The sequence below is a fragment of the Cannabis sativa genome, unplaced genomic scaffold, assembly GCF_029168945.1.
Source record: "Cannabis sativa cultivar Pink pepper isolate KNU-18-1 unplaced genomic scaffold, ASM2916894v1 Contig3, whole genome shotgun sequence".
NCBI classification, from domain to species: domain Eukaryota; kingdom Viridiplantae; phylum Streptophyta; class Magnoliopsida; order Rosales; family Cannabaceae; genus Cannabis; species Cannabis sativa.
Genome location: NW_026870039.1, coordinates 892,549 through 908,155, shown reverse-complemented (window position 1 = coordinate 908,155; position 15,607 = coordinate 892,549). Strand labels below are relative to the sequence as shown.

Below are 15,607 nucleotides of genomic sequence, written 5' to 3'. Positions count from 1 at the left end.
AGGTGTATGGGCGCCTAGACACAAGTTGGTTTCATAATTTGTTATATGCACATCTTACTGAGTCTGTCGACTCATCAGTTTGCTACCTTGTGTAGGTAAGGGTTAAGCTTGGCTGGAGGAGTAGTGAGTTGGGGCTCGGCAAGGATTGTACATATCGCGGCAACGCAACCTAAAGGGTTTCGATCTTATCACATTTTGAGTTAAATTTTAGTATTGCCCTGTAATTTTTTTTTAAAAAAAATAAGTATATTGTAACTTTATATGTTGTATATGTATTTTCAACATGGTTTTAAACTCGGGATCCCGGCTTATGAGGTTGTATAAATATTATATAATTAGATTATTTTCAATTTAGCAAGTTTTAAGAATTCAGGCATTACAAATGATTTCGTTAAATGTACAATGGTGCTGCAATTTTTTAAATATAAAACTTCAGATTTGGGGTGTGCCTAAAAACTTGAACCTAGATGTTTGAATCGAATTGTGTATGTATTTCATAAAATAGTAAATATTTATATATAAAGCTAGGAGACTAAAAGGGAAACTACTAAATACAAATAGAAAACTACTAAAATACAAGGGGTTGTTTGACTTCATAACTTAAAAACTGTTTTTAGTTTTTAAAAACAGAAAACAGGTTTTAAAAACTAATAGAGGTTGTTTGGCAAAATTTTTGAAAAACAGTTTTTTAAAAACTGAGTTTTTAAAAACTAAAAAATAGAAAACATCAAAATGTTGTTTTCAATTTTCAAAAATATTTTTTTTTGTCTAACATATTACATTTTATATTTTTGCTCACATACTCAAATCCTAGACCCGGACCCGAATGGGTTCATATTATGGTATGGTGTTAAAATATTGATTTTTTTTAGTAAGAAAAAAATTAAAAATAGTTTTAAAAAACTTGTGCCAAACACCGTTAAATTTTTAAAATGTCAAAAAATTGTTTTCTATTTACACTTTTAAAAACACAATTTTAAAAACTGAAAACTGAAAATATAACCAAACAAGCTCCAAGTTTTCCTAATTTCTTTGCAACTAATATTCTAACAGGCGGTAATGCGACTAAGCTTTGGGTGGACTGAGTGGAGCAGGTTTCTCGGATAGCTTCTTAGTTTCAATCGAAGAGGCGGAGCAATTTTTTACATTTCTGAATAGGCAGAAATGAGTAACACATAAACAGACCTGGGTTTTAGTGATGGAGAGGGGTCGCGACGGGTCTCGGGGTTTAGGGTGTCAAACAGAGCAAGGATGCCAGTGGTGAAGTGAGAGTTTGGCTCAGGGACGACTGCTCGAGATAGAGCTCTGAGTCGACCAGAGCTTGTGCCATAATGGAGAAGATGGACCAGGGGTTGGTGGGTGATGGGTTTTGGAAAGCAGTTTCTGGGTAGCAAAAAGAAGAAGAAGAAAAAATAAAAAAAAAATTTCTTAAATTTTAATTTTTTTTAAGTCAAATTTATAATTTGGACCAATAATATGTCAACACGTGGCATTTTTAAACAATAAATGAATCTATTAAAAAAGAGGATTAACGGACTTACAATAAACATGACCTTGAGAACTATTACGACCAATTTTTAAGTTTGGAAACTTATTTGCATCAAAGTAAACTTTCTGAGAACCTATGCCACAATTTTTTTTTTTTTATTTTGAAATACAAAGTGCATTTAGATATAATGTGGCAATTATATATGAATTTCTAATATTTTATTTGATAAAATAGTTAGTAATTACATCAAAACTAATATTTTTAGTAATTAATATTTAAAATAAATTTTTTTTAGTAATTACACAGTTTCATTACACAAATTCTCATGGCCCTACTATAATTGAAATAACTCAATTATCTCACATTATACAGTTATATGATCAGACAAACATGTCAAATTGTATAATTACCTATAGTTACACCTAAGTCCAATTACATTTCCAAACACACCCTAAATAACTACAATATAAATGTTCTACAAAATTATATTCTAATTTATCTACTTGCTAAAATAAATACCTACTACCAACAAAAATGTGGAACAAAATCATATCTACCGTATAAAATTTTTATATTTGGATGAGGTCTTATTATTATTTCATTTGTAGGACATAATAAACTCAGTTGACATGCTTTGAAAGAATAAAATTCTCTCTTAGTGTTTCTTCTTTCTATCTAGCAGCGACTAGTTCTTAATTTTTCCTGGTCAGGCCCGCCAACCCTTTCTGGCCTTGTGCATGGCCTTGGTTAAGGGTTGGTGATCGACTCGACATCGTGGGCATGAGGTTCCCCATCTTTGTTGATTGCTCTTTTCTTTTGTCCTTACACTTCTACTCCCAACCAACTTCTGGCATTTGTTCTCTGACATTGCTTGTTGTTGTGGAGTGGTATACGTGGTGGATTTGGGAAGATTTGTTGGTAGGGACTTGAAGCTTGCAAGCATTTGGGTTGTTCGCTAGTTTTGGCTGGTTGTGGGTTTGGACCAACATGTTGGGTTGGTTAGTGAGAGTTGGGTGGTGTGGGCTTGTGGGTATTTGACTTGCGACTCTTGGTTTAGGGTGTGGTGACATTGGGGTGTGAGGTGATGGATAGGAGAATTCATTTGTTGGCAGTATTGATTTAGTGTTTGGTTTGTCTATATCTTATGCCTGTTTATGCCTCATTTCAACTGTTTTTTTTAATGAAATTGGATAGTTTCATTAAACAATAATACCAACCATTACAAGGGATTGAAGAGCAAAAGAAATATTTCTCTCAGTGAAAAGGCGATCAGATTAAAAATGAGAGTAGCGTGCTAAACAATGTGCAACCTTGTTTGCAGATCGTGAAACAAAAATAACTCAACATTAAGAAGAGTAGATAATAAAACTTTGCAATTACTTTAATAAACTAAATGTAGAGGGAATTTGGAGAGGACTTTAAATTGCTTGAACAATCACTAAACTATCAGTTTCAATAACAACATCATTCAAATTCTTCCTGTTAATCTAACTCAAAGCTTCCTTCATACCTGTTACTTCAGCAGTAACTGGCTGAACACACCCCAAGTGATGAATAGTAAAAGCTTAAAGCAAAAAAACCATTAGATTGTCGAGCCACTAAACCCATCCTAAAGAATTTTTTGCTTCAAAAATAGCCCCATTGACATTTATCTTGATCTTATTATTATCTAGTTTAAACCAACGCTCAACACTTCTGTCTATATGATGGACAAGCAAAAGTGGATCAAACTTTTTGGATTGAAAAAACTTCCATTGATCAAGAACAAAACAAGCCAACAAGACTAAGACTAAAGTTGAATTAATCTTTGAGTGACACAAAATATCATTTCATCTTTTCCATAGGGACCAAGCAATCATTGTCACTTCCTCAACTAATTTTTTTTGTCTCCGAGATTAGATGGCTTGAAACCAACTACAAAAATCAACTTGGCCAATACCACCCTTATCGATAGAAGAACGATTCCAACAAGAGTCAGCAAAGGGATAAGTCAAAAAAATTTGAGATTTCGATTCAGGTGCTTGATGATAAAATAAACATTTCAAATTAATGAACACATGTTTATTTTATAATAAATGCTAAGTAGGAAGCTAACCCATAAGGGTTTTCCATAAAAAAATGTTGGATTTTGGGCAGAACTTTAAGCTTCCAAAGGTACTTCCAAAAATCTTCTTCTATTGCTCAATGCCAATTAGCTTTTTATTCTTGGAGAAAATGATAAAATACCAACTATCACTTACACATGTGATACTTAAAGGAATTCCAAGAATGAGAATGCGATCCCTCTCATCAAACAAGTCACCAATAACTTCTTCATCCCATTCCCAACAACAAATCTTCATAAAACTTTGAAATTTTAAATTAGCCTAGGTGGGTGGATTGGATAAAAGGAGAAGATGAGTTCGAAAGCCAATGATCCGTGAGGATATCAATATTACACCTTGAGCCTATACTTACTCTAGCACCTATATTTAATTAAACGTTGAGCTTCAAAGAAACTCTTCCAAATGAAACTAGGATTATGGCCTAATTGAGCTTGAAGAATAGAGCCACAAGAGTAGTATCTTGCCTTATAGATTGAGCTCACTAGAGAAGTTTCATTCACCAAAAGCCTCCAGCCTTGCTCCTAATAAAGAGAGATTATAGTCACGCAAGCTACAAAAGCCCAAGTCACCAACATTTTTATGCTTACAAAGCTGAGACTAACTCATCCAACTAACCCCACGACAACAATTAGAGCCAGAACTCCACCAATATTATGACATCAACCGTTCAAGTTAACTACAAGTTTCTAATGGTAAAAGAAAGACTAACAAAGCATAACGAGACAAAGCTTGTGCCACAGTCTTAAGCATAACCTTTTTACAAGCTTTAGATAAAAATTGCCCCTCCCAACTTTGATTCTTCTTTTGCATCTTTTCTTTCAGGAAACCAAGAATAGTAAATCTATTCTTATCCATAACCCAAGGCAAGCCTAAATACAAACTATTAGTATCAGTAGGAGAAATCCCTAAGAGAGAACAAATTCTATCACAAGTCACATGAGGTGTATTAGAACTAAAGAAAGTCGATGACTTAGCAAAGTTGACCTTCTAACCTAAAGCTTCCTCATAGATACACAATAGACGCAGAGCATTATGAGCATCTCTATCATTAGCACGAAAATAAATGCAACTATCATCAACAAATAACATGTGTGATACTACTGGAGAGCCCCATGAGCCACTTTAATATTTTTAAGATCACCTCAACTTTCAATTGACGGAGAAGGGATGAAAAACCCTCCACACACAACAATAACAAATCAGGTGAAAGTGGATTACCTTGATGAAGACCACACCTAGGAATAATTCGGCCTCAAAACCTGACCACCATGAACAATATTGTATTGCACTGAAGTAAGAGTACAAAGAATTAGGTCCACAAAACGTTGATCAAACCCCATGCGAATCATCATTGCACCAAGAAAATCCCATTCAATAAGATCATAGGCCTTACTTATCTGTTTTGTTTCTGTTATTATTTTTATGTTTCTTTTACTTTATAATAACATGTTGTTTTATTGCCTTGCTAGATTAGTAGGGATTTTTATTTATTTGACAAATGGAGTGGAGTTTGATCCCCATTGGGTGATCGGTGTGTTGTTGATTAGCTCAAATTTGAGAGGCGGGGGTGGGTCTTTATTTTTATCCTTGTCATTCAAATCTGTTTATTAACCCTATGTGTTGTGGTTTTTAAGGGCTCGTTTGGAACGAGCCCTAAATCTCTTATGTTTGTTTGCCTTCTCATGTCGTTTGCTATTTCTTTTTATTTCATTTTATTTCATTTTTGAATAATGAGTTTATTTATTTATTTTTTTTTTGTTGGAAGATTTTTAACTTATAGTTATTGATTAAATGATGAGTACCTCGATTGTTGTATGTTCGTTTGGATTATGACTTGTTAGCCTATATGGAATTTTTTTACTCTATGGGTTTCTATCTTCATGTAATTCGACTATATTTAATTTGCCTATTAATGAATATTGTAGTTTATCTTTAAAAACTTTGTTGAAAAAAACATACATTAATTTGAGTTGGTAATATTTGAAGGTAGATTTCCATTATTATCCTTCAAGAGAGAGAGGAAGAAAAGCCCATAGCCACTAACAATCTTTACTTCCTCCAGCTCATTGTTTGCCATGTATTGTCGGTAAGCATTTCAAAATTTCGGGCATCCCCTCGAGGGTAGTTTAGGCATTTCCTATTTACTTAAAATCAAATCAATTCCTCTTTTGGACAAGTCATATAAGAATGTATATGGTTAATATTCAAGTCTTAATTCATCACCCGAACTATTATAATTATAGATATTAATTCATTAAAATAATAAAAACGTGTTAAGAGAACCACAGCTGTGTAGTCGTAGCCGAGCCGAGCCGCGGGATAGGTGGAAATGAAACTGGCTAGGGTTGGTGAATGACCGGCTATTACCGGTAATAGTAACGTCAAATCCCACCAACTCCCCCACCGATCACTCCGGTAAGGGGTCACACAGAGCTTAGCTCTATAAATACCGAGTTAACAAGATGGGAAAAGTTGCCAGTCGTTGAGTTTCGGTGAAGAAGAAAGGTCTGGGTTGAGTGAGAGCACCATTTTTACAGATCTACGCATTATACAACTTCCTCGCTCTTTCCTTCTTCCATTTCAGGTACTGTTTTTCTCTTCTCTACTCTGATTTTAGCTCAAATCTCGTTTGTATAGCTGAGAATACAAAATTTGTTTTCATTTCCAGTATGTGATTATGTTATGGTATCAGATCTGGCTTGTTTGATTTGGCATATTTGTGTTGGAGATCTGATTATAATGTGTTTGAAACGTATTATGAAGTTGAATTTGAGAAAGTATGATGAAGAGTCTATATCATTTGTCATTTTTAAGAGTATTAGCAGATCGATCTGGTTAGATCTCTGTTTCTTTTGAAGTTATTTGTTTCGTGTTTTGAAATTAAAGAAAAAAGAGAGAATTAATTTTGAGTTAGTCAGATAACTTGTCATTGTATAACGGAAAGCTGTTATTATTCTGACTGTGATTTGTGCAGGCTTTTATTCTTTTTCACTTTGTTTTATACATTAGATTCTGGTTCGTTTTTCTCTGCCCTTATAGCTCTTGATGAGTATATGAAGAGCATTTTGTAAAGTTTAACGACAAATATTCAGGCTCTAATGGATTTCGTATTGTTTTTTGTTGAGCTTTGTAGTTCATTTATTTTTGTTTTGTATTCATTATTCTTAGCATAGGAGTGTGTAAATATATACATGTTTGAATGTCGGTGGTTGTGAAATAGTAATTTCTGAATGAATATTTTAAGCAGAGAAAGTTCTTTCGGCTCTGACTCGTTTTCATTGTATCTATATTTAAACGTTTGGTTGTTTTGATTTCAGATATAAAGATGGAGACCTTCCTATTTACCTCCGAGTCCGTGAACGAGGGTCACCCAGACAAGCTCTGTGACCAGATCTCTGATGCCGTGCTTGACGCCTGCCTTGCCCAGGACCCTGACAGCAAGGTTGCCTGTGAGACATGCACCAAGACCAACATGGTCATGGTCTTTGGAGAGATCACAACCAAGGCTAATGTAGATTACGAGAAGATCGTCCGTGACACATGCCGTTCTATTGGATTCGTTTCTGACGATGTGGGTCTTGATGCCGACAACTGCAAGGTTCTTGTTAACATTGAACAGCAGAGCCCTGATATTGCCCAAGGTGTCCATGGACATTTTACCAAGCGCCCTGAGGAGATTGGTGCTGGTGACCAGGGCCATATGTTTGGTTATGCTACTGATGAAACTCCTGAGTTGATGCCACTCAGCCACGTCCTCGCCACCAAGCTTGGTGCACGACTTACTGAAGTCAGGAAGAACGGCACCTGCCCCTGGTTGAGACCCGACGGCAAGACCCAAGTGACAGTGGAGTACTTCAATGAGGATGGAGCTATGGTTCCCATCCGTGTCCACACCGTTCTCATCTCCACCCAGCACGATGAGACTGTCACAAATGACGAGATTGCTGCTGACCTTAAGGAACATGTCATCAAGCCAGTCATCCCCGAGAAGTACCTTGATGAGAAGACAATCTTCCACTTGAACCCTTCAGGCCGCTTTGTCATTGGTGGTCCACACGGTGATGCTGGTCTTACTGGCCGTAAGATCATCATCGATACCTATGGTGGTTGGGGAGCTCACGGTGGTGGTGCTTTCTCTGGAAAGGACCCTACTAAGGTGGACAGAAGTGGAGCCTACATTGTCAGGCAGGCGGCCAAGAGTATTGTTGCCAGCGGGCTTGCTCGTAGGTGCATTGTGCAGGTCTCTTACGCCATTGGTGTCCCAGAACCTTTGTCCGTCTTTGTTGACACTTACAAGACTGGAAAGATTCCAGACAAGGAGATCCTCGAAATCGTTAAGGAGAACTTTGACTTCAGGCCTGGAATGATCACCATCAACCTAGACTTGAAGAGAGGCGGCAATGGCAGGTTCCTGAAGACCGCTGCCTACGGACACTTCGGAAGGGATGATGCCGACTTCACCTGGGAGGTTGTGAAGCCCCTCAAGTGGGAGAAGCCACAGTCTTAAACTCTTTGAGCCACAAACTCAGCTGTTGAGTTGTCTTGAATATTTTGGTATTGAATTTTAATAATTGTGTGTTTGATTTGCTGCTGCTGCTGCCGCGCTCCTCTTAGTTATGCAATAGCTTTAATATGTTCTAATATCATCATACTGAAGTGAAGATGCTCTGTTTTTTTTTTTTGAAGTTTATATTTTATTTTATTGTAATGTTTGTTACCATATATCAGTGTCTCTGAATTGAACAGAATTTTCCAAGTTGATGGCACTGGTGGTAGTAGTAGTAGCTGTTGTAATAGTAGTAGTAGCAAATTTGCAGAACTATACTGAAATGGCAACACTGAAATATTATCTCGTGATGTTTTTCTTTATTGAAAACGACATTTATTTGAATGATTATTACATCTCTCTGTCTATATATATATAATATATACACAGCACATTATGGTAAAAATGTTTAGTACCAGGACTCATTAGACATGGTATTTTCTTTCTTTTGACTGACATTTATTTACTTATATTGACAAATTCTTATAACTGATAAACTTTCATTTATGCCTATTAAAAGAAAGTGGCACAAGAGACAACATTCTGTCAGTTGGATAAATCATCATAATATTTCAGCCAGCTAGTGTCGTTTAGTACAGCTTTTTCTCAGAGATAAGAAGCTCAGAGAGTTTGTTTGTTAACGTGTTACGAGAAGAGTACCACAGATGCCATAGTCTTAATTTGCGAACTTTAGATATATATTCAGAAGATGAAGTAGATGTGTGAATTGATGATATGCTACCAAAACAATAAATATGTGTTGAGTCAATACTTGTCTAAATGAGAGTCCTTATATTTGATATTTGTAATATTTTAATGCACATTTTATCATTATACTATGATCTATTAGTCTCATCTATATTGTAAGAATAAATCAAGAGGCGAACCACATTAACTTATATGTAAGTCATATATATACATTTGATTGTTTTTATGAGATTTATTTATATTGATGTGTGTATATTGAGTACCTGAGATGTCTCGTACCATTGCTTTGCTGTAAAGGTAGAGAGAAATTGACAAGATTTGTAAGGTGGTTGAGGAAAATTCCAGAGGTGGACATAATGTCTTCTTTTCTACTGGTCAAGTTCTTGGAATTTTTGTGCAAGGATGAGGGAGTGACATGGTGGAGAAGGGCTTTGCCCTTTGGGTCCTATATGTTGGTTGGTTTGGTGTCTGATCTAATGTTCTCTTCTCTTGCATTGGTTGAAGCTGAGGGGTGCTTCTTTGCTAGTATATGATATTTTTGGACAAATAAATGTGCTCATGGCACTAGCAAACAAGCTAGGCGGCCTTCAGAACATGTGAGAATATTGTCATTTTCTAATGATGTACTTGTTTCTACTCACTCATTTATGTGATGATTGAAAGTTTCCTGACTAATCAATGATTGAGGGTGAACAGTGTAATTATTAATTTGTTGAGCATGTGTCAAAATGAGGAGCAACTTGGTAAAGCAATTTCGACACTATTTTCTCTTACACGCTCTCCTTAGTCTTACCATGCTACACTCTTTGCCGACAAATTGGTGATCACACGAAGAATTACCAATGAAGAGTTTAGATTACTAAAAACACGGTCCTTTGTGCCCAAGTAGCTAGAAAATAAGCGCCTAGACTAAAGTCTCTACCAATCCAAAATATAGGAAAATATACAGAAATAAAAGTATGAAGAACATTATTAGTAAGCATAACTAGATTCCTCTAGGCTCTAGTTTGGACAAACTCCACCATGGAGAAAAGAATCCTGCATAAAGTTTAAACAATCAGAGAAAAGAACTATATCAAGCTAGTTCTGAGAGGCAACGGATATAGCATTTGTTGTGAATCAATCAATGATTTACGATGAAAAAACAGTAGATCAACAAACACACACTCAAGAACAAAACTATCAAAGAATAACAAGAACCAGATAATAAATTAAAGCAGTAACTCAAGAAAAATATAACACTAAGATTTAACGAGTTCGAACCATGTGCAATACTCTACATCTTGATTAGAACAACAATAGTCATATCTTTATTGATATTGTTTTCAAGTATACAAGAATCTTTCAAACTTTCACAGAGATTACAAGACGAACTTTCTCTCTATTGTTTTAACTCTCTCTCTCTCTCTCTCTCTCTCTCTCTCTCTCTCTCTCTCTCTCTCTCTCTCTCTCTCTCTCTCTCTCTCTCTCTCTCTCTCTCTCTCTCTCTCTCTCTCTAACTTTACACAATGACGATTTCTCTCAAGCTGTCAAATGATCTGATACGCATAGATTACAAAGGTGATATCTATATATAGGTTTGAATTGTTGCTAAAATTAGCTCAGCTGATATCATTGCTAATTAATGCTGCTTTAAAGTCTCCAAGTCAGCTCCAGCAACACATTTTATGTCAGCTCTAATAACACGCTTTCTGTATGAACTATCCAGACGAGTTGATTCGAATCTGATGATCCGGATGGGATCAGACTTTTCGGGTGAGCGACTTACTACAAGCTATTTGGAAGTATGTCTCAGATTGATGACAACCTATCTGGAAAGACGATCCTTTCGGATGATAAGCTATCTGGAAGGACCACTCGGACTGGTCATAGATTTATGAACAAGCTATACGGAAGGTCGCCAAGCTTCCTATAACTTCTTTTCGGATTAACAACTAGCTTTTCGAAAGATGAAACTCATAACCATAACCAACAATCTCCACCTTGGTTGCAAGTTGAAGTTTCTTGACAAATTGTTGTTAGATGTTGTTGTTCCCTAGCTCCTTCCAGGCTCAAATGACTCCTATCCCAATCAGCTTCAGAAAATGCTCAAATTTACTACTCCACACAACCTTAGTTTTCATATCTGAAAGATTATCTTCAATCGGTACTTTGTATTTTCACATGTCTTTGTTACTTGCTAAATGTGTGATGATTTCTGAATATGTATGAATTTATATTGAAACATATTTTTTTGTTGTTAATTGTAGTTATAAATTTTGAGTCTTCATTGTTGGTCTAACTTAGTTTGTTGTTTTAATGGGAAAAATCCAAAAGGATTGTCATTCGTTAGACAAACATAATAGTGTTAGATCTCGAGAGATAAGTATTTGTAAATGCAACTTCTAGTTATACATCAAAAGATGACAACTTAGACTAGTGTTTACAATATGAAACAATGAAGAGATTAATAAAATAAGAATAACTTTGACTCTCGCCTACCGCGACATCGTTGGATTCTTATTTTAATCGAAATTATTCTTAAATTTTTCCTCTGAGCTTTTTCATTTAGAATTTGCTTTGATAGTATATCATTGGATAAATAGTTTATAAATCATCTGCTTATGATGTCATTTTTTTCTTCTATGAAATTGAATGGCGCATATGACTATATTCCTGACATTCTATCCCGAAATAATATAAATCATCGATCTCAAAAAATCTCCTACTTGTATATGTTTACTTTAGAAAAATTAGACTTAGAGTTAGATTAGTAGTGGTGGTTCAAGAGAGAATAATCACTCATTATATATTTGTTCTATCATCTTATTCGACATAAGATGATCCCAGTGCCTCTGTTGTATTGACACAACCGACGAGGACAATACCATTTAGATTCTTAGACAGAAAGCCACGGTACATTATCGTAGTGGGAGGGTTTCAAGGAACTCACCCTGTTATGACTTGGAAGACACTTGTGACAAAATCTATTGTTAGTTTAAATAAGTAATGGATTGTCAGAATAAGGAACTAATAAGTAAAGCTAAGAAAACTATGTTAAAACCATTCATTTGGAGTAACCAAAAGTTTTCTATTACAATGACAAGAAAGGAAATTTTGATGATTAAGTCTATTCAATGGACTCAACAAAACTTCCTATTCCTAGTATTATAGGTTTGAGTCTATCTAAACCAATGGCTTATGGTATACCTGGTAATTTACTTACTCTAGTGCAAGCAACTTACTTTAGTATGATACTGGAGCATTTTTCTATTGGCAATCTATAGAAGCTTCTCGAAAACTAGACATAGATTTTATTTATCTAAGAAAAAGTTTCAATTATTCCAGAAAAGATAAGGCCAAAGAAAGAATTCCTTAGGATCAACAGTGAGAGGTCTTAGATATGCTTTGCTATGCATTAGACCAGACACCTGCTGTTGAGTGGGAGTACTGAGTTGGTATCAAATTAATCCAGGAAAGGAACATTGGAAGACAATCAAGTAAAACTTAAGATCATAATAAGAGGAACTATATGTTAGTTGATAATGGTGGTATTTTAATACTCTTACACTACACCAAATCAGGTTTCTAGACTTGCGTTATTGCTAGAAAGTCTGCTGATGAGATGGTGGTTACTCTGGGGTGGAACAGTGATTTTGGAGAAGTGTAAAAACTTATCTGGAGTCTCTAACTCTACCAGTGAGGCTGAATGTTAAAGTTATAGGAAAGATACTTGTTCAGTCTATGGAAAGTTATATACAGTTTTTGGCATTGTACCAATAATGAATTAATTACTAGTGTTACTTCCTGACTAACACAGAAGTAGTTGCCAAAAAGTAAAGAATCAAGTATCCCTAGAGGAGAGTAGACATATAGAGAGGAATTTCACAATATCAAGGATTTTGTGATTAAGGATATGTAATGGTGGAGAAAGTTTGTATTGAATACAAACTGTCAGATCCTATTATGGAGAGAATACTACATACTACACTTGATTTGGATATCAAAGTGTTGAGATTATTTGAAATGCACTTTTATTTTATATTAGTGCAAGTGGGAGTTTGTTGGGTTTTGTGCCCTAAATAAAACTCATTTCAATATAATCAGATTTGCTAATTAATATAAGATTAGAATCGCTTTTATGTTGTATAATTTACATAATTTATTTCATGATTATGATTAATGTATAAATTCTATTAAGTCTAGAACATATATAAATATATATATATATATTTGTTCATGATTATAGTATCGTCAGTACAGTGGAATATAATCATGATTATATGTTCGAAAGTTTAATTCTCATGATTTGTCAGTTCACTGGATTTATACTGGCATGATAATCGGCGATAAGGTATAGTTACACCATGGATAAGTGTTATGTCCTTTTCAGGGCATCGTCAAAGTATACCAGTATCGGATATATGGAGTATACATTGGAAGGGACCGATATTAATCTTAGATAAGATATCATAAACTTACTGTTATATCTTTTTAAGTCAATATCAATGTTTGATCTTAGGTCTATGGATCTTAATCCTGATATGGTTAGGTTCAGCTTAGTTGTATTATTTATGTTCTTCAAGTTGTTCGTGGAAGCTAACTAATGGTTTTGGCGAATATTTACATATTGAGAACATGGCAGTTCAATTGAGTGAGAGCGCTGATCATAGATATGGAATCTATAGCTTCTTTAAGTATTTAAAAGTGAAACGATGATTTCTTTCGAGCTTGGCTGAATAGAGATAAATGATTGAGGCCTAGTTTCAGTAATTATATTAGTTTACTGAAGTATCATTTATAGGTAGCTAAGTGTTTTAAGGATAAAATACATTGAAGGGTAGAACAGTAAATTTATCTCATATTCAGTGTAGATCATCTATAGAGGATCTTTGACTATTAGGATTGTAATAATGGATAATCATAACGTATCTATATCGTGGTACATATAGAGCGTTCTATATAATTGAGAGTGCTATTCAATTCCAAATCTATAGTGGCGCAAGGAGGAATTAATAAGTTATGAACTTTACTTGGTGAATTCTAGATCTACTTATTGAAAGCTCGGTTATATAGGCCCATAGTCCCCTCACTAGTTGAGATAATACTACTTGGAGACTCATTAAATTGATTTTAATTAATCGATTATAATTCTAAAATTAGACTATGTCTTATTTAAGATTTTCACTAAGCAAGAGCTTAATTGTGAAAAAAAAGAGGTTTTGGGGTCAATTTATTAATTAAGAGACTTTGTAAGGTCTAATTAATAAATTATATAAATGATAATTTTATTTGATAATCAATTATAATCATTAAATAAATAGTTTTGGCATTTGTAGGATTGAATTGGAAAATATGGTATTATTGAAAGACGAACAAGTGGTTGAAAAAGTGGCAAAATTCTAACTAGAGATTGGTCCTTTAGTGGCCGACATTTTTGCCCAATATTTTATTCTTTTTTAATCCATATAATTCAGTTTTAAGCTCTAGTTGAAACACTATAAAAGGAACATGATACTCTCATCTTATCCTCTTGTCAACTTGACTATTCAACCTAGATGAGAGAATTCCTTCCATACATAGCAAGTCAATTACTATAGTGAGTAAGACGGTAGTAACTAAACTCGAAGGAGAAAGAAATCCAGGTTCAAATCTTAATAATGCTCTGCGACAGAAAAGAATCAAGGACTAGAGATCTTGAACGGAAGGACTCATTATATTCTGCTGCAACCTATAAGGTTTTCTAAATTCTTATTTATTTAATTTAATTGTTTTAGAGATATTCATATTTAGAATGTTAATTCAACATACTTTTTAATAAATTTAGATCATGGTAAAATATTCCAACATAAACTAATCCACTTCCAACAATTTTCTCAAAACCAGGTTTTGTTTCCCTAAGAGCAATTGTGAAACCAGTCCACCATATAAATTAGGGGTGTACATAAAACCGCTCAAACTGCTCAAACCGCCCGCACCGCAAAAAAAATGCGGTTTGAAATTCTTCGCGGTGCGGTTGCGGTTTGAATTTTTCCCAAACTGCGCGGTTCGGTGCGGTTTGCGGTTTTGAATTATTAAACCGCAATTCAAACCACACCGCACCGCATCTTTTAAAATTTAATTTTTTATATTTATTTAATTAAGCCCATACATATGAGCCCAACCCAAGCCCATAAATCTTAGGGCAAAATCCATAACTCTTCACAAACACTCTCTTCTTAGCAACAAACCCAAGCCCATACATTGAAATTTGGAGTTGGAAGTTTGTGTTTGTTTTATTTTTAATCTATTGCTCAAGTATGTTAGTTGTACATTTATATTGTTGTTGGAATTTAATTAGTTTAAAGTTTGTTATTTTGATTTAGGTGTGTTGTTAAAACTTTAAAAAGATTGTTGACTTATTGTTGTTGTTATAACTTTTATTAGTCTCAAGTTTGTTGTATTTTCTTAAGTGTTTTGGAATAATTATACTAATGATAGTTTAATTATTTTATGATGATTTCAAAAAAAAAAAATTGTAATAGCTCAAACCGCAAAAACCGTAAAAACTGCACCGCACCGCATCATTTTTTGCGGTGCGATTTTTGCGGTTTTTTAGTATCGCGGTGCGGATGCGATTTGAAAAATTAGAAAAACCGCATGTGCGGGTTGATTTGAAAAATAGTTAAAAACCGCACCACCCGCACCGCGAACACTCCTAATATAAATATTGATCAAAATCTCAAATTTAGAAAGATAAAAGTGAAAAGCAAAGAAACAACAAAGAGAACATATCGAAAG

At 34.6% G+C, this 15,607-nt stretch overlaps 1 protein-coding gene across 1 annotated transcript; it reads left to right on the top strand.

The window, feature by feature from the left end:
• The first annotated feature begins 5,775 nt into the window (after positions 1-5,775).
• On the top strand, positions 5,776-8,470 carry LOC133033199 (S-adenosylmethionine synthase 1). Its single transcript, XM_061107841.1, has 2 exons — positions 5,776-6,178; positions 6,912-8,470. The coding sequence occupies exon 2, from the start codon at positions 6,920-6,922 to the stop codon at positions 8,099-8,101; it is 1,182 nt and encodes a 393-aa protein (XP_060963824.1). The 5' UTR covers positions 5,776-6,178; positions 6,912-6,919; the 3' UTR covers positions 8,102-8,470.
• The last annotated feature ends 7,137 nt before the right edge of the window (positions 8,471-15,607 follow it).